Source organism: Lucilia sericata, unplaced genomic scaffold (assembly GCF_015586225.1).
Source record: "Lucilia sericata isolate MDLA Ls3-8-SP2 unplaced genomic scaffold, ASM1558622v1 Contig000026F_arrow, whole genome shotgun sequence".
NCBI classification, from domain to species: Eukaryota; Metazoa; Arthropoda; class Insecta; order Diptera; family Calliphoridae; genus Lucilia; species Lucilia sericata.
The window spans coordinates 1,301,003-1,321,984 of NW_023994064.1; the positions used below are offsets into that span (position 1 = coordinate 1,301,003).

Consider the following 20,982-nt stretch of genomic DNA (forward strand, 5'->3'; position numbering starts at 1 on the left):
GTCGGCAGAAAAATTTTCAGTTTTTTGTTTATGTTAATGCATATTACCCTGTGTCTATAACCCCATGTCTATATTAGACAAATATTTATCACGGCACTTGACAAAACGTCGGCAGAAAAATTGTCAGTTTTTTGTTTATGTTAATACATAGGGGTAATAAAACGCTGATATTATCACGACAACTCACAGATAATTTTATTGAAATAATGCTATATTTTATAAAAACAATTGAAATTAAATGCAAATTTTGTAAATAAACACTAATTTCACTAAAACTAATGTTAAAAATCAATTATGATTGCACAAAAACAAAATTCTAAACAAATTTTACAATAAAATGACGTTTGTTATCAAGACAACGTTGTCTAAACAAATGTTTAGACAACACTGGCATAACGGTGTTATAACGCTAATAAATGCCGTCTGTACCTGCTAATTTTTTATTATGATAACAATTTGACGTTTAGCATAATAAATATTTGTCTAATATAGACACGGGCTAATAGACAAATATTTATTTTGCTAAACGTCAAATTGTTATCATGATAAAAAATTAGCTGGTACAGGCGGCATTTATTAGCGTTATAACGTCGTTATGACAGTGTTGTCTAAACAATTGTTTAGACAACGTTGTCTTGATAACAAACGTAATTTTATTGTAAAATTTACATAAACAAAAAACTGACAATTTTTCTGCGACGTTTTGTCAAGTATCGTGATAAATAGTTGTCTAATACAGACACGGGGTTAGTAACAAAATGCTGATTTTATCACGACAACTCACAGATAATTTTACAGCAATAATGCTATATACATATGTTAAAGCGACACGGCCACACATCAAATTTGTTTGACTCAAACGGTAAGTTTTTTACTAACGGTATATTTTTTTACTAACCCAAACAAAAAACTTACCATTTGAGTCAAACAATTTGATGTGTCGCCAAGGCGCTTAAGAATAAATTTTAATTGCACAAAAACAAAATTCTAAACAAATTTTACAATAAAAAGACGTTTGTATCAAGACAACGTTGTCTAAACAATTGTTTAGACAACACTGTCATAGCCCTGTGTCTATATTAGACAAATATTTATCAAAGCACTTGGCAAAGCGTCGGCAGAAAAATTGTTAGTTTTTTGTTCATATTAATGCATATCACGACAACTCATAGATAATTTGAAAGTAAATTAATAAAGTAGCATCACTTGAACAGCTGACTATTTTTTTTAAACTAGATAAATGAAGCAAATTGTCAAAGTTTGTTTTGAAAATTGTTAACATTGTTTACGTCGCCATTTTTAAATTGTGTTTTGCTATTTGTTAAAATTTGTGAAAAGTTGAAAAAGTGAATTAAAAGTGGTTTTAAAGTAGTTTAAAAGTGTAATAAATTGTATAATATATAATAATATAATTAAATCGTTAATATTTTTAACTTAAAAGGAATATTTTTTATTTATGTTTTGTTCACATTGTTGTTCAAGGAAATTTTATTTTGACACAATCTTAAATTATTCCAAAAACAAAATACAAGTGGTTGTTGTAGATGTTGTTGTACAACAAGAGATGTCGCTACTTTATTAATATACTTTGAGATAATTTTATTGAAAAATGCTATATTTTATAGAAACAATTAAAATTAAATGCAAATTTTATAAATATACACTAATTTCACTAAAATTTATGGTAAAAATCAATTTTAATTGCACAAAAACAAAATTCTCTAGACAACACATTTGTATAAAAAAATCGAAAGAAAGAAAAAACAATTCGAATTTTCAAACGCAATTTTTTATTCACACATTTGAATGAAAAAAAATATGGTTTTGAATAAAATCAAAACATTTAAAAATTAATAAATATAATCAGAACGTTATAATTGAACTGATTAATGTAAATTTAAGATATATGGACATGAAAAAACTACTTTTAAAACATGTTAAATGACCAATATTAAGTGTTAGTGCAAATTTGTAAAGATTTGTATACATTATCGACGCAGAGCAAGGATAGTCTTCAATATTACCCAAATTATTGGCAATTTTAAGGAATATAGAGTTATTGCAATTTAAGAGTCAAAATGTTTAAAAACTGTTGCAGCAATAAAGCTGCCAAAGTTTTTCATAAATATTTGAACAATAAATCACACACATTGATTGTTGCCTTTTTGAGTTTTATTTCTAATCAAAAAAAATTTTTGAGTCGATCGAATAAACACTCAAATTGATAAGAATGAATTGAGCAATGATTTTATTCATAAAACAAAATGTACAAATTTGATTTATTTAAAAACAAATTTTATTTTTTTGTTGAAACAATAATTTTTAGGGTGAGAATATTTTTCAATCACCCATTGCAGTTTTCTGATATGTATGTATTTCATTACACATCATTTCATTATTTTTGTTTTATTACTTACTATTGCATTGGTGAAATACTTATACATACCCTACAAACATTTTCTATTGCGGAAGTTACCCGTATGAAACTTCCAAACGTGCTAAAAGCTCGCCAGCGATGTTGCGGAAGTATAAGAATTCTTGTCACCAGTCGGGAAGAACTGATGCCGAGCTGGGGAACGTCTAAGAGTAACGTGGAAGATACTTCTGGAAGACCCGCAGAAGAAATTTCTAGATGACTCTTGGAATGTGACTAGGAAGTCTTCTAGATGTGACTAGGAAGTCACTTCTTGAAGTGACTACTTAGTATCATCTAGAAGTGTTTCTATCTTGTCTTCTAGAAGATGAGTTTTCTCTTCTTCTATTTGTATACTCACCAAAATAAAATCTATAAAAATAAATCTAAATAAAATGAAATTTTATAGTTTTTATTGAAATAATTGAAATTGAAATTAAAATAATAGAAAAAATAATTGATTTAACAACTAATCTAAAAAAAGTAATATATGTATATTAGACCGACTCGCAAAAAATGGTGCTTGAGTTACCCCCTCAAAATATTCGCTGTTATGTAATATGATGTTACCCAAAATATTTTCGGTTAAGTGTTGTCCATTCGTGTGCTGGACAGTTTTAAAGAAAATATCGTATGGAAACACGATTTTTCATGTTAAATTCAATATTTTACCCAGCTTCAAAAAATCTTTGTTATGTTTTATAATGGTTCCCAAAATATTTCTAGTCTATCGATGGCCGTTCGTGAGCTGAACCAGTTACAAAAAAGTCCCTTTTTAGTAAATTATACAGCATTTCTTAAACAATATATACAGTATGTGGTATCATTTGAAAGGGTTTTTAAAGACAAGTCTAGTGGTGCGTAAAATTTGCAAAATTGTGCATACATTTTATTTTTCTTAGTGAAAAACCTAACAATTTTATATATTTTTTGGAGTATGACAATTATAAGCAGACGGTTATTTATCATCGCGAGACTTAAAATATTTTGGGAATCATCATAAAACAAAGCAAAGTAAATTTTGAGAGGGGTAACAAAAACACGTTTTTGCTTTCCATACAGAGTGAGTTGGTCTAATGCACATATGTATCAACAATTTAGAATTATTACCTTATAATAAGATAATTTTCAGGAAATCTATATTAATATTCCAACTGTTGACTGGTATACTTCCAAAAATTATAAAACGTTGGACTCTAAAATATTTTTGTAGTTCTTCATAAATTTTATGATCAATCCATCAAATTGTAAGAGTTATATTTTGGAACGCATTAATCCTTCAACGAAATAAACAAAAATAATGTTATAATTAATATTGAATATACATACATTTGTATTTATTGAAATTACCTGTTATACTTTAGGAAGCAATAAAAATAGGATTCTCTTATGATCAATACATTTCCCACCAAAGTTTAAACGGTCAGATCCAGTTTTGACATTTTCTGCAAATAATCGACATTTTTAATGGAACCGCGTGATGAAATAAGACGATCCCTTTTTTATATTTTAATTCGGTTAGAAGTATTTTAATAGGGGGTACAATATTAGCTACTGCTTTCTAAAAAAAAAAATTAAAATTAATTAATTTATTTATTTATTGTTTTGAATCAATAAAAACCTTTCCTTTCATGAACATTTTTTAAATAACTTGGAATTAAACGTCTATAAAGATCTGAAATTACTAAGTCATGGATTATTTTTAAAATTATTTATAGTCACTAACGATAGAAACACCTTAACGACCCTAAACGGGATATTGCTTTTAACACTAATACTGCAATACTATTTTTTGTTCGCTCTCTTCTAATTAAGGAGTTATACACTTTCAAGAACTTAAGAATATTAATATCATATAAAGGTCATAGAAAGACCTAGTGTTAATAACTAAAAAAGTACCTATAATTAGAATAATTAATCTCCAAAGCTATATATATGAAAATTAATAAAATTGTATTTAAAAAGGTTGTTTTAAAAATATTTAATTTTATTATTAAATATCTTATATGGGCAATTTCGTGCCAGGTCAAAAAATAATTTATGTATAAAACAGTAGTATTAATTTGAATATAATGATTCCAGCTGGCGTATTTTTTGTTACGATAATGAAATACAAATAAAATTTAAAATTATTTTTTTTTTTTTTTTTTAATTTAAGTAAAATGTTAATGTATTTTTTTTTTTGTTACGATAATGAAATACAAATAAAATTTTAGCTCAAAGTGATCATATGTAATCTAGAAACAGGACCTAAACGCGCAAATAGTTTAAAAAATATTGAAAGTTAAGATTTAACTCAAATAAATCTAAGTAGGTTAAAAATGCAATTTTCATCAAATGAAAGCTGAAACGTACAACTTGAAAAAGTCTTTAAATGCTTATAACTCCTAAACCAATTAAAAGAGAGATGAAATTTAATATAAAAACCTTTTTAATTAAACATATTAGATTTCGTTTAAAAATAATGGAAATGGAAGCCGTTTAGAGTTGTTAACTTATTCCTAAAATAGTATTTTAATGTAAAATATGACAACTTATTTTTTAATTTTATTTATATAATCCTTGAAGATAATTACTTTTTGGTATATATTTAATAAACTTCACCAATTAACAAAACCTTCTTAAATGTTTATTAACAGTGACTTTTAACACAACACTGTCATATTGTTTTTTATTACTTAAGATTCACAATATATTAATTACACTATAAATGTTAAATTCAATAACTCATTTAAGTTTTACAATGAATAATTAAAACTGAACATGACTGGACAAAACACAAAACATCACTGAACTTAGCAAAATTTCTGCATTATTTATTTTTATTTTTTTTTCGCGTTCACGCTAAAAAATGGAGTATTTATATTTTCTGTTTTTGTACTCTTCTTACTAAAATCCGGAAGTAACCTAAAAGTATACTTCCAGAAGGAGAAAACTAGAAATCAATGTATTTTGTTTTTGTAAAATGTGTACTCTCGTCTGACAATCGTCCAGAAGTGACTACAATCCACACTTCCAGATGAATAAAATACAACATTAATGTGAACATTCTTCAAACTGTCTTCCAGAAGTGACATAAACATACAAATCAAGAAGATACAAATTAGAAAACAGTGTATTTTGTTATTGTAAAATGTGTGTTCTCACCCAACTCTCATTCAGAAGTCACTAAAACGTATACTTCCAGATGAAAAAAATCAGCAGTCATGGTTTTCTGTTTAAGCAAAATGAATGCACTCTTCTAACTATCATCCGGAAGTAACTTAAAAGTATATTTCTATTTTCGTCTTCTAGAAATATACTTTTAAGTTACTTCCGGATTATAGTTAGAAGAGTGCATCCATTTTGCTTAAACAAAAAACCATGACTGTTGAATTTATTTCATCTGGAAGTATACGTTTTAGTGACTTCTGAATGAGAGTTGGGTGAGAACACACATTTTACAATAACAAAATACATTGTTTCCTAATTTGTATCTTCTTGATTTGTATGTTTATGTCACTTCTGGAAGACAGTTTGAAGAGTGTTCACATTAATGTTGTATTTTATTCATCTGGAAATGTGGATTGTAGTCACTTCTGTACGATTGTCAGACGAGAGCACACATTTTACAAAAACAAAATACATTGATTTCTAGTTTTCCGTCTGGAAGTATAATTTTAGGTTACTTCCGGATGATAGTAAGAAGAGTACAAAAACAAAAAAAATATAAATACTCCATTTTTTAGCGTGAACGCGAAAAAATAAAAATAAATAATGCAGAAATTTTGCTAAGTTCAGTGATGTTTTGTGTTTTGTCCAGTCATGTTCAGTTTTAATTATTCATTGTAAAACTTAAATGAGTTATTGAATAATATTGATAATATTTATAGAAAAATAGTGTAATTAATATATTGTGAATCTTAAGTAATAAAAAAACCTATTTGACAGTGTTATGTTAAAACATTTAAGAAGGTTTTGTTAATTGGTGAAGTTTATTAAATATATTCCAAAAAGTAATTATCTTCAAGGATTATATAAATAAAATTAAAAAGTAAGTTGTCATATTTTACATTAAAATACTATTTTAGGAATAAGTTAACAACTCTAAACGGCTTCCATTTTCATTATTTTTAAACGAAGTCTAATATGTTTAATTAAAAATGATTTTATATTAAATTTCGTCTCTCTATTAATTGGTTTAGGAGTTATAAGCATTTAAAGACTTTTTCAAGTTGTACGTTTCGGCTTTCATTTGATGAATATTGCATTTTTAACCTATTTAGATTTATTTGAGTTAAAACTTAACTTCCAATATTTTTTAAACTATTTGCGCGTTTAGGTCCTGTTTCTAGATTACGTATGATCACTATGAGCTAAAATTTTATTTGTATTTCATTATCGTAACAAAAAAATGCATTAAAATTTTACTTAAGTATTTAAACGCTAGCTGGAATCATTATATTCAAATTAATACTACTGTTTTATACATAAATTATTTTTCGACTTCACTTGACACGAAATTGCCCATATAAGATATTTAATATTAAAATCAAATATTTTTAAAACCACCTTTTTTAAATACAATTTTATTAATTTTCATATAGCTTTTGATTTAATTATTCTAATTATAGGCCTTTACTAATATTTTTAAGTTTTTGAAAGTGTATAACTCCTTAATTAGAAGAGAGCAAACAAAAAATAGTATTGCAGTATTAGTGTCAAAAGCAATATCCCGTTTAGGGTCGTTAAGGTGTTTCTATCGTTAATGACTGTAAATAGTTTTAAAAATAATCCATTACCCCGTTTCTGTAACTTTTAGTGAGAAGTTCTCACATCGAGAAGTGTGAAACAAAAAATTCCATCGTTTCTCGATTTGGGAGTAAAAAGTGTTTCTGTAACTTAAAGTGAGAAGAGGCAACACGAATTACGTTTTTATTGGATATTTCCAATAAAACAGCTGTCAAAACATAAAAATAAAAAGAAGAAAACAAAAATTGCCAGACAAATTTATAAACAATGATTAAATTAACAAAAAATATAGGAATTAAATAAAATGTGTTCAAAAAATTATCCCAATAAATTCTCCCCTAGCCAATTCTAAGTTTATTCCCACATACTTTTTCTGCTTTTGCTTCTGTATATCGAAAATTCCTCCAATTTTCTAAAAATTAGTGGACAATATTAATTTTAATGTTAATTAATTATAAAAATATCATTACTTTTTCATTATTTTATAGAATTTATGTTTAAATTAAACTTTTTTTCCTTAAAATTTTACTTTCCGCACCGTTTTAAAATGTGAGTTTTTTTGACAGTTCATGTGAGAAACTTCTCACAAAATTTTCTTACAGAAACACTTTTACTCACAAATTTCCAATAACTTACGTCAAAAAACTTAAATGACAGATAGTTCTCACAAAAAGAAATTACAGAAACACTTGCATGTGAGAAATGATATTTCGTTCCAATTCACATTGTTTTTTCTTCAATTTCACTGTTTCATGCGAGAAATTTCTCGATGCGAGAGTTACAGAAACGATGCACATGACTTAGTAATTTCAGATCTTTATAGACGGTTTAATTCCAAGTTATTTAAAAAATGTTCATGAAAGGTAATGTTTTTATTGATTCAAAACAATAAATAAATAAATAAATAAATTTTTAATTATTTTATTTTTTTTTAGAAAGCAGTAGCTAATATTGTACCCCTATTAAAATACTTCTAACCGAATTAAAATATAAAAAAGGGATCTGGTAAGTCTGGTATGTCTTATTTCGGTTCCATTAAAAATGTCGATTATTTGCAGAAAATGTAAAAAATGGATCTGAACGTTTAAATTTCGGTGGGAAATGATCAATAGATCATAAGAGAATCCCATTTTTATTGCTTCCTAAAGTATAACAGGTAATTTCAATAAATACAAAAGTATGTACATATATTCAATATTAATTATAACATTATTTTTGTTTATTTCGTTGAAGGATTAATGCGTTCCAAAATATAACTCTTACAATTTGATGGATTGATCATAAAATTTATGAAGAACTACAAAAATATTTTAGAGTCCAACGTTTTACAATTTTTGGAAGTATACCAGTCAACAGTTGGAATATTAATACAGATTTCCTGAAAATTATCTTATTATAAGGTAATAATTCCAAATTTTTGATACATATGTATGTACATTAGTACTCACTCTGTATGGAAAGCAAAAACGTGTTTTTGTTACCCCTCTCAAAATTTACCTTGCTTTGTTTTATGATAATTCCCAAAATATTTTAAGTCTAGCGATGACCGTTCGTGAGCTGGACCAAATTAAAAAAAAGGTATTTGGAATTATTTTTTTTTTAATTTTTGTTTGTTTTTTTTTAATTTTGTTTCGGTCTAATGTACATATATTACTTTTTGCGATTAGTTGTTAAATCTGTTATTTTTTCTACTATTTTTATATCAATTATTTCAATAAAAACTATAAAATTTCATTTTATTTAGATTTATTTTTATAGATTTTATTTTGGTGAGTATACAAATAGAAGAAGAGAAAACTCATCTTCTAGAAGACGAGAATACTCATCTTCTAGAAGAAGAGAATACTCATCTTCTAGATGATGAGAAAACTCATCTTCTAGAAGATAAGATATGAACACTTCTAGATGATACTAAGTAGTCACTTCAAAAAGTGACTTCCTAGTTACATCTAGAATAGTCTTTGGCAATACCTTACTTCCAAGAGTCATCTAGAAGTTTCTTCTGCGGGTCTTCCAGAAGAATATTCCACGTTACTCTTAGACGTTCCCCAGCTCGGCATCAGTTCTTCCCGACTGGTGACAAGAATTCTTATACTTCCGCAACATCGCTGGCGAGCTTTTAGCACGTTTGGAAGTTTCATACGGGTAACTTCCGCAATAGAAAATGTTTGTAGGGTATACTCAAAAGATACTTATATTTACATTCATTTTGCAAAGAAGATATAAGTACGTTAATGGAATAAAACAAGTATATTCATTACTTCCAACCACTTGTATAGGAAAGAAATATGTATGAATATACAACTCAGTGTACACTTAATAAGGTAGCCTCGTCCACACAGCTGGCCATCAGCTGTTACAATCTTATCTGTCAAAATTCCTGTTTGTTTACATTAAGAAAAAATCGCAAATGTTGTAAAAATTTTTAAAAAGTGAAGAAAATTATGTTTTTTAATATGTTTGTTGTCCTCCTCCCTTGATAAAATAAGAAAATCTTTTGCTCCGGCATACGTTCCAAATCAGATTCAACAATTTTTAGCACAACCAATTACTTTTCACAAAAAGCACGTTTTACTCGCAAAATTTGTCTTCCCAATAGTTATAGTTAAGATTTTCAGGCATCCCACGTTTAATTAATTTAATAAATTAATAGTTAAAAGTTAAAATATTTACTAAAAACTCATATTTTTATTGTGTTTATTTGTTGCTTTTGCATTCTCCGCATGCAGTTTATTTTGACAGATCGGATTATTTCACAATAACAAATCGCCTGTTGTTTTTGTATTGTTGTATTTGTTGTAGCGACGAGGCTACCTTATTAAGTGTACACTGACACAGGGTATACAGAGGCGTCACGAGCAAAAAACTATTTCCCTCTCTTTCGCACAAAACGAATTCAATAATTTTTTTAGCTGTATTTTATATACCTCTTCTCACCAAACAATTTCAAAATCAAACAAAAGCTGATTTTAGACTTTTTTAAATGTCAAAAGTGACACCTCTGTATACTTTGTGACACTGATACAACTCAACCAAATGCCGACCATACGTATATTTATTCGTGTTCAAGTTGGTATGAGCAGTGTACACTAAACAGGTAGATGCAATCGAACAGCTGATAATTTTTTTGTTTTCTTATTTGCATACCTTCTCTGTCAAAATATGTTTTTGTTTATTTGAAACAAAATAAAATTTTAATAATAAAAAAATTTAAAATGTTTAGTTTGTAAAAAAATAATATTGTTTGCACAAAAAATACATTTCAACCATCTTCCGCATTGCGCCCTTTCTGAGGTCCGCTGTCTTTAGCCAAACTTCATCCGTTTAGAATAGAACTTTAATGGCACAAATCAGGTCATTCCAGATATCAACTATCCCCCGTATTGCGCACGTTGAGAAGGCTGTTGTCTTTAGCCACACTTTGGTAGCCACAACACAACTTTATTGGCACAAATCAGGCCAATTCAGATATCAACAATCTTTAGTATTGCGCCCGTTTTCGCCCACTTTCGTTTGCCAAACTTTTGTAGCTAAAGATACAAATTTCGTGGCACAAATCAGGTTATTCCAAAATCTTGCTTTTGTCAGGTCCTCTGCCAATTCCTCTGTAACATTTACCAATAGCATCCACCTTAATATAAGTATATAAACATGCATATCCCTTAAAATTCCATTTAAAATCACTGCATGTTTTTTGAAATAAAATTAAGAATTTTTTTAAAAGACAAACATCAAAAAATATTTTAATTTATTTTGACATTGAGCTCATACAATTACAAAAACAAAATACATGTTGTTTTTGTATTGTTGTAGTGATGCATATAGGCAAAGTAAATTAATAAAGTAGCGACACGAGTTGTTGTACAACAAACGTCTACAAAAACCACAGGCAATTTGTTTTTGTTCGAAATACTCACTTGTCAAAATTTGTTTACAAAAATGAACCAATAATTAATGGAAAATATGGCATTATTGTTGTACTTTCCAAAAATATGTTGTTATTTATATTAAAAGTCGCAGAGTTTTCTTTATTTTTTAAAAATTAGAACATTTTTAAAAATATTATACACTTAAAATACACTTTTTCACATTAAATACAACAAATTACTCAGAAATTTGTACAAAAGCAAGCGTTAAAATGAAAACAAATATGGCAACATAAACATTTTTGACAAGTAAGTCCACAAATAGCAAGTTTAAAAAAAATAGTCAGCTGTTCAAATGAGTCTACTTTATAAATTTACTTTGCATATAGGTATGAGCAAGATAAATTTGCTTGTGCACCAGAGATACAAGCCGATGGGAAATGATCGGCGGCGGCGGCGCAACCATTTTGGGTCGGCGGCGGCTTATTACAGAAAATATCGGCGGCGGCTAAATTGTCGGCTCAATTTAACTTTTTCTTTAGAAATTGACCTTATAAGGTTTATTATATTGAAAAATCTTTGTTTAATAGTCTGTTACATAGAAACCTGTCTCTATATAAGTTTTTTTCTGCAGAAAATGGACATTCATAGTAGTTTTCACTATTTTAATATTAGCACAATATTGTGTGGCAACTCTTTTCAATTTGCCATAAGAATTTAAAATAGTGGCAACTCCGTTCAATTTGGTGAAATTATGTTCTGAAATACATGTGTGATTCTAATCTTTATCAGCGGCTACGTTTAAGCCGGCTTAGCTTTTGAGCCGAAAGAAGTCGGCGGCGGCGCGGCTTGCAAAATATTACCGGCGGCCAGCCGCCGATTTGAGCCGTCTCGGCTTGTATCTCTGTTGTGCACTTTATGTTTGGCGATACATACACATACATGTTTGGCATCGATCCCTATCCGATAAGAACTAGGGTTCTATAAATCGACTTTCGAATAATCGAACAATCGACTTTTTGTCGAAAAAAGTCGAAAAGTCGAAGTCGACTATTTTGTTCCTAAAAAGTCGATAACTCGACTATCGTCTATGAAAAAAGTCGAAAAAAGTCAAAAAATCGGAAAGTCGAAAAAAGTTGAAAAGCCGAAAAAAGTCGATAAGTCGAAAAAAGTCGAAGAAAGTCGAAAAAAGTCGAAAAGTCGGAAAAAGTCGAAAAGAGTCGAAAATTCTAAAAAAGTGGAAAAGAGGTCAAAAACTCTAAAATAGTCGGAAAAACTCGAAAAAAGTAAAAAAATAGTCGAAAATAGTCGAAAATAGTCGAAAAAAAGTCGAAACAAATCGAAAAAAGTCAAAAAGTCGTAAAAAATCAAAAAGTCGAAAAGTCGGAAAAAGTCGAAAAAAGTCGAAAAGTCGAAAAAAGTCGAAAAAAGTCGAAAAGTCGAAAAAAGTCGAAAAGTCGACCATTTATAAAATACTAAAAGTCGAAAAGTCGAAAAGTCTAAAAGTCGACTTTTAAATAAATGAAAAAGGTCGAAAAGTCGAAAAATCGACTTTTCATAAAATGGAAAAAGTCGAAAGGTCGAAAAGTCGACTTTTAACTAAATGCAAAAAGTCGAAAAGTCGACTTTTCGTTTCAACTATAGAACCCTAATAAGAACAGTGACAGTCATTTAACCGGTCATTTGACTGGCACACTGATGAAAATATCCATCAAAAGTTTCTATCTGTTTCTTAAGGGCAATATGTAAAAAGTGATGGAAACTTTTGTGTACATGTGATTTTGCATCACCCTCGCACTTATGAATTCTATTGACTTTAAAACATATATTTGAGCTGCTCACTCCTTTGTTGTTTACTAATCAAGGATGATATCGAGCCCTTTTGCAAAATGGACGTAAGCGACTTGATTTTCGATTTTCGTTTTTTTATAGAAATCGGACGGTTACGTCTAAATTTTCTTTTAAAATATATTAAATTCACAGAAAAATATTGAACAAATTAACGTATTAAATTTGTTTGTGAATGAAATGCAACATATCTGAGTATAATTGTAATAAATTCATGTAATTATCACTATGCCACCGCAATTTATTTGCTGACATTTAAAAAAAGTCGAAAAAAGTCGAAAAGTCGACCATTTATAAAATACTAAAAGTCGAAAAGTCTAAAAGTCGACTTTTAAATAAATGAAAAAGGTCGAAAAGTCGAAAAATCGACTTTTCATAAAATGGAAAAAGTCGAAAGGTCGAAAAGTCGACTTTTAACTAAATGCAAAAAGTCGAAAAGTCGACTTTTCGTTTCAACTATAGAACCCTAATAAGAACAGTGACAGTCATTTAACCGGTCATTTGACTGGCACACTGATGAAAATATCCATCAAAAGTTTCTATCTGTTTCTTAAGGGCAATATGTAAAAAGTGATGGAAACTTTTGTGTACATGTGATTTTGCATCACCCTCGCACTTATGAATTCTATTGACTTTAAAACATATATTTGAGCTGCTCACTCCTTTGTTGTTTACTAATCAAGGATGATATCGAGCCCTTTTGCAAAATGGACGTAAGCGACTTGATTTTCGATTTTCGTTTTTTTATAGAAATCGGACGGTTACGTCTAAATTTTCTTTTAAAATATATTAAATTCACAGAAAAATATTGAACAAATTAACGTATTAAATTTGTTTGTGAATGAAATGCAACATATCTGAGTATAATTGTAATAAATTCATGTAATTATCACTATGCCACTGCAATTTATTTGCTGACATTTATAATTTTCTTTAATTTTTTATGAATTTAGTTCATTCTAATTACTAATTACATTGCATTTATATTACTAATATTTAACCAAATCTTATATTTGGTTGTAAATTTGTGGATTTCGGAAGGCGGACCTGTATATGGACTCTTAATGAATCAATAGTACCAGAATTTACTTATTTATTCGATATATGGTGAATTGTACTACCATGTATGGTTTTCACTTGTATGGGGGCTAAGTGAAATCATGAACCGATTTTGCCCATTATTAACACAAAACAACATTGGTCATCAATAAGGAATTTTTGAGATTTTCACCACTCTAGCTCATAACGTTCGGAACCTATCCGGTTTTCAACAAAAAGACTGACGTACAGACATCGCTAGATGATCTTAAAATCTTATGAAAAAATATTTATTACAATCTTAATTTTCACATTTATGCATAATATATAGAGATATACACAAAAATTTATTTTTTTAGACAGAGAATTTAGACGTAACCGCCTCAACATTGTTTATATCATAAAAATTTGTCTCGGCAAAAAAGACGTAAGCGACAAAAAATCGGATACATCCTACATTTTAGATGTAATAACATTTATTAACGCAGTTTTGGAATAATGCTATGTCCTACTTAGAAGATAATTAAAAAAATGCTCTCCTGTAAAATTTAGTTTTTGTCTGTTACGTCTTTTGTGCGAAAAGGGCTCGATATAAATATAAGACCTGTTTCAGACTTTGCCTTTTGAGTCAGGGACACCAGTCATGCTTTGTTGGCAAAGGGGAGAAAGAAGAAGAAAGAGTGTTGCAAAACAAGTACGAAGCGTAATTTGAAGGGTTTTTTCGACATTTTTTTTGTCACACTTTCGTAATTGGTAGTTGTTTTATTTCTATTCTGCTCTCACAGCATAAAGATCGTGTGCGATTACTATCACACATGTTAAGCATTGCCACTTTCAAAAATTTTATTTTTTATATTTTATTTTATTCGAAAGTAATTGATTTTTTAAAATGTTAGCTTATTAAAATGAAATTATTTCTTTAATAAAAAATAATTTACTACGGCTAATGGTAAACAAAATGTAATTTAAATAATTTTAGTAATGTATTTTTGTAAGATAATAAAACTACTTAAAAAAGATAACAAAATATTTAATTTAACAAATATTTAAAAAATTAAGATATTAATTCCTTTATAAAATATTTAAATAAATACATTAAGAATTATAAATATGGCAACTCTCACACTCATTAGCAGGCATGCCTTACCCCGTGTCTATATTAGACAAATATTTATTATGCTAAACGTCAAATTGTAATCATGAAAAAAAATTAGCAGGTGCAGACATCATTTATTAGTGTTTTAGCGTCGTTACCCCGTGTCTATATTAGCCAAATATTTATCACGATACTTGACAAATCGTCGGCAGAAAAATTGTCAGTTTTTCGTTTATGTTAATGCATAGGGGTAACAAAATGCTGATTTTATCACGACAACTCACAGATAATTTTATTGAAATAATGCTAAATTTTATAAAAACAATTAAAATTTAATGAAAATTTTGTAAATAAACACTAATTTCACTAAAACTTATGTTAAAAATCAGTTTTAATTGCACAAGAACAAAATTCTAAACAAATTTTACAATAAAATGACGTTTGTTATCAAGACAACGTTGTCTAAACAATTGTTTAGACAACACTGTCATAACGACGTTATAACGCTAATAAATGCCGTCTATACCTGCTAATTTTTTATCATGATAACAATTTGACGTTTAGCATAATAAATATTTGTCTAATATAGACACGGGGTTATGACGGTGTTGTCCAAACAATTGTTTGGACAACGTTGTCTTGATAACAAACGTCATTGTATTGAAAAAATTCTATCGAATTTGTGCAATTAAAATTGATTTTTAACATAAGTTTTAGTGAAATTAATGCTCATTTCCAAATGCAAATTTTGGATTGTTTTTATAAAATATAAAATATAGCATTATTTTAGAAAATTATCTGTGAGTTGTCGTGATAAAAAGCATTTTGTTACCCCAATGCATTAAGATAAACAAAAAACTGACAATTTTTCTGCCGACGTTTTGTCAAGTGCTGTGATAAATATTTGTCTAATATAGACATGGGGTTAAAAGTCACAATGTAAACATTCAAGATTTTACGAAAGGCATTTAAAAGAAAATTGAGAAAAAGGCATACCTAAAAAGTGACTATATAAAACAGGACTAAGTCACGATTGACTGATCATGCTTGATGGATATATCCATCACAGTTAACAAATAAAATGTGATGTATTAATCGGTCATTGTTGACTAATCATACTTGATGAATATATCCGTTGTTGTTGTTGTTGTAACAGCTAAAACTATACAATAATCTAGTTGGGGGTTCTGCATCAATGTCCAGGCATAAAAATTGGGCTACTTCTACTGGATGCGTCCATAAATCCATTGGACAGAGTGAAGTTGGGTTGGCTGAGCAGTTGAATATGTGGTGGGTGTCATGAGGACCCTGACCACATGCAGGACATTCGTTGGGGACGGCACGGTCTATACGTGACCAGTAGGCATTGAGCCTGTTGATCCATCCCGATCTTAGTTGTGCCAGAACTACTCTTGTTTTCCGCGGAAGGTTTTCTTCCGTGTCTGCTATGGGTGGTGGGCAACCACCAAGTACGACATTCATGCGGTATCCTGCGACCGCGGAATTTATGGCGTCTCTATGAATGTCGTTCAAAGCTGCCGAATACGAGGACTGATCCAGTGGATCCCGCACATATCTGCATATGTTTTCCTCGTATATACGAAGATCCTTCCTGACATGTTGACTGTTTAGTCAACATGACATTGTGTTCCTTGACTGGAAGGACCTTCGTTTCCTCGTGCAGGTGATGTTCCGAGGTAATTTGTAGGCAACCCGTTACAGTCCTTAGGGCGGCATTTTGGCAGATTTGAATGTTTCTCCACTGGGTATCACTTAGCGAAGGTGACCACACTGGTGCAGCATAGTAACCACTTCCTCTCTTAATGGTGTACGTTGGAGGGAAAATTTAGATCACTGAAGATGCGTTCGGTGAATTCTCTGAAGTCGTGCCAGTCTGCTTTCTTTTGGTTTACGTATTGACGGCGTTCAGAGACGATAAAATCGTTAGGTCGATCCAGACAAACGATTATGGGTAAGTGGTCTGATCCCAGAGAAACTACGGCTCGCCATGTTGCGTAGTTGATCAAACCAGCACTCGCTATGGTGATGTCGGGCGAGCTAGCGCAGGTACCCATAATCCGCGTGGGGGCATCATCATTCAGGGTGCAGAAGGTGGACTCGTCAATCTGTTCCGCCAGCAACGCACCTCTCTGGTCTTCCCCTAACGAAGAGTGCCAGAGCTGATGGTGGGCGTTGAAGTCCCCTAGGACAAGACGCATATCGCCGTCTAACAAAGTCCTGATGTCGGGACGGTAGCCTGCTGGACAGCTGGCTACTGGCGGAATATAGACGTTATAGAGCTCTAAGTCAGTTTCTCCCGATCTAACTGCAATACCTTGAACTTCAAGATATTGGTCTCTGGAGTTAGAAGCGAGAGAGAAAGAGCAATGCCCCCACCGTTACTTCTGGTGCGGTCTTTTCGGAGAATGTTGTATCCGTTACAATCGAGGGTATTAGCGGCGACGGTAATTGTTGTTGCTGCTGCTGTTGTATTTGCTGCTGTTGTTGTGATTGCAAGGGAGAGGGCGGAGGGGTAGCGTATGAAGATGACGATGTTGTTTGTCGACGACGCAGATGAATCTCGCCGTTGTTGTAAGCAGCATGGGGCGACGAAATTTTCCGACAACTCTCGATGATCATTAAGTCCGGAGCAGTTCCTGAGATGACACCAGCCCAAACAAGAGTTGAACCTTAATTGGATGGACATATGGTGCAGTCGGTTCTGGCAAACTGTGCAGAACCATGGTCCGGGATTTAATTCATTTTCGGCACGGACCAAAAGGATGCGGAGCAGCAATGCCGGAAGATGTTGCTCCGCTGCAGAAAATTGTATTGTTGTTGCTGGGGTTGACAGCCCTTGGCCGAATAATTCGGGTCATTCCGGTACGTAGAACCGGCTGTCGGGGAATGTGAATATATCCGTCAAAACAGACGCTATGTCAACTTATAATAAAATACAATTTATTAATATTTTAAGATATATTTATTTTATTTTATTAATATAGTAAGCATATACATAAATTAACAATCATTTCACCATTTTACATACCTCGCATAATCTTAATTCCTCTGATGCTCCTTTTAATTTGGAAAAATAAGTTGTCTGTAAAGAAATACATATAAATATCGAAATATAAAATCAAAAGTAAGTATTCATGTTACAGTAGATTGAAAAAGTGACAGTACATATGTAAAATACCACCTTAACTAGTAACAACTTTGGTTATTAAACAGAGCTAATAAAAGTTTTAAAGCTTATCGTCGTTAATTTAAAAAATAAGTGAACATAGGCTTACTGTTTTCAGCAGTACGCGTACTTTTATTTCGTAATTGTACTTTTAAAGAAGTATGCAAATGTACTAACTTCTTTTTAGTATTTGTACATATTTCTGTATTTTTATACCCACCATCAAAAAAGATGGGGGGTATATTGATTTTGTCATTCCGTTTGTAACACATCGAAATATGGTCAGAGACCCACAAAAGTATATATATTCCGGGTCCTCATTAAATTCTAAGACGATCTAGCCATGTCTGTCCGTCTGTCCGTCCGTCGTCTGTCTGTCTGTCTGTCTGTCTGTTGAAAGCACGATAGAGTCCGTATATACGAAGATCCTTCCTGACATGTTGACTGTTTAGTCAACATGACATTGTGTTCCTTGACTGGAAGGACCTTCGTTTCCTCGTGCAGGTGATGTTCCGAGGTAATTTGTAGGCAGCCCGTTACAGTCCTTAGGGCGGCATTTTGGCAGATTTGAATGTTTCTCCACTGGGTATCACTTAGCGAAGGTGACCACACTGTTGCAGCATAGTTAACCACTTCCTCTCTTAATGGTGTACGTTGGAGGGAAAATTTAGATCACTGAAGATGCGTTCGGTGAATTCACTGAAGCCGTGCCAGTCTGCTTTCTTTTGGTTTACGTATTGACGGCGTTCAGAGACGATAAAATCGTTAGGTCGATCCAGACAAACGATTATGGGTAAGTGGTCTGATCCCAGAGAAACTACGGCTCGCCATGTTGCGTAGTTGATCAAACCAGCACTCGCTATGGTGATTTCGGGCGAGCTAGCGCAGGTACCCATAATCCGCGTGGGGGCATCATCATTCAGGGTGCAGAAGGTGGACTCGTCAATCTGTTCCGCCAGCAACGCACCTCTCTGGTCTTCCCCTAACGAAGAGTGCCAGAGCTGATGGTGGGCGTTTGAAGTCCCCTAGGACAAGACGCATATCGCCGTCTAACAAAGTCCTGATGTCGGGACGGTAGCCTGCTGGACAGCTGGCTACTGGCGGAATATAGACGTTATAGAGCTCTAAGTCAGTTTCTCCCGATCTAACTGCAATACCTTGAACTTCAAGATATTGGTCTCTGGAGTTAGAAGCGAGAGAAAGAGCAATGCCCCCACCGTTACTTCTGGTGCGGTCTTTTCGGAGAATGTTGTATCCGTTACAATCGAGGGTATTAGCGGCGACGGTAATTGTTGTTGCTGCTGCTGTTGTATTTGCTGCTGTTGTTGTGATTGCAAGGGAGAGGGCGGAGGGGTAGCGTATGAAGATGACGATGTTGTTGTCGACGACGCAGATGAATCTCGCCGTTGTTGTAAGCAGCATGGGGCGACGAAATTTTCCGACAACTCTCGATGATCATTAAGTCCGGAGCAGTTCCTGAAATGACACCAGCCCAAACAAGAGTTGAACCTTAATTGGATGGACATATGGTGCAGTCGGTTCTGGCAAACTGTGCAGAACCATGGTCCGGGATTTAATTCATTTCCGGCACGGACCAAAAGGATGCGGAGCAGCAATGCCGGAAGATGTTGCTCCGCTGCAGAAAATTGTATTGTTGTTGCTGGGGTTGACAGCCCTTGGCCGAATAATTCGGGTCATTCCGGTACGTAGAACCGGCTGTCGGGGAATGTGAATATATCCGTCAAAACAGACGCTATGTCAACTTATAATAAAATACAATTTATTAATATTTTAAGATATTTATTTTATTTTATTAATATAGTAAGCATATACATAAATTAACAATCATTTCACCATTTTACATACCTCGCATAATCTTAATTCCTCTGATGCTCCTTTTAATTTGGGAAAATAAGTTGTCTGTAAAGAAATACATATAAATATCGAAATATAAAAATCAAAAGTAAGTATTCATGTTACAGTAGATTGAAAAAGTGACAGTACATATGTAAAATACCACCTTAACTAGTAACAACTTTTGGTTATTAAACAGAGCTAATAAAAGTTTAAAGCTTATCGTCGTTAATTTAAAAAAATAAGTGAACATAGGCTTACTGTTTTCAGCAGTACGCATACTTTTATTTCGTAATTGTACTTTTAAAGAAGTATGTAAATGTACCAACTTCTTTTAGTATTTGTACATATTTCTGTATTTTTATACCCACCATCAAAAAAGATGGGGGGTATTGATTTTGTCATTCCGTTTGTAACACATCGAAATATTGGTCAGAGACCCACAAAAGTATATATTCTGGGTCCTCATTAAATTCTAAGACGATCTAGCCATGTCTGTCCGTCCGTCCGTCTGTCTGTCTGTCTGTTGAAAGCACGATAGAGTCCGAATGAAAAGAGCTAGAGGCTTGAAATTTCACATAAATATTTCTTATAGGTAAGGTTTGCTTGGTATTGAAAATGGGCAATATCGGTCCACGTTTTCGGATAGCCCCCATACAAGTGGCCCCTAGAAAAGCAGCTTTAACAGCCATAACTTTTTAAAAATACGAAAATAGCGATGAAATTCGACATAAGTAAGTTTCTTGTGATCCAAAATCACTGTGCAAAATTTTATGAGGATCGGTCTATAATTGACCCTACCCCCCATATAAGGTCCCCTTCAGAAAATGACTGCAACGCTCATTAATGACTTAAAATACGAGTGTAGCGATGAAATTCGACACAAATAAATTTCATACGAACCAAATTCTGTCTACCAAATTTTATGAGGATCGACCATAATTGACCC

At 31.6% G+C, this 20,982-nt stretch overlaps 1 protein-coding gene across 1 annotated transcript in view; it reads right to left on the reverse strand.

Annotated features, from left to right (window-relative positions):
• The window catches only part of LOC119609977, a gene marked incomplete at its 5' end in the record, with an annotated part of 99,348 nt that extends 79,693 nt beyond the window's left edge, over nucleotides 1-19,655 (reverse strand). Inside the window, 2 exon segments of the mRNA XM_037965042.1 lie at nucleotides 18,833-19,204; nucleotides 19,337-19,655. Coding sequence (XP_037820970.1) covers nucleotides 18,833-19,204; nucleotides 19,337-19,655 — 691 coding nt within the window.
• Between the last annotated feature and the right edge of the window lie 1,327 nt (nucleotides 19,656-20,982).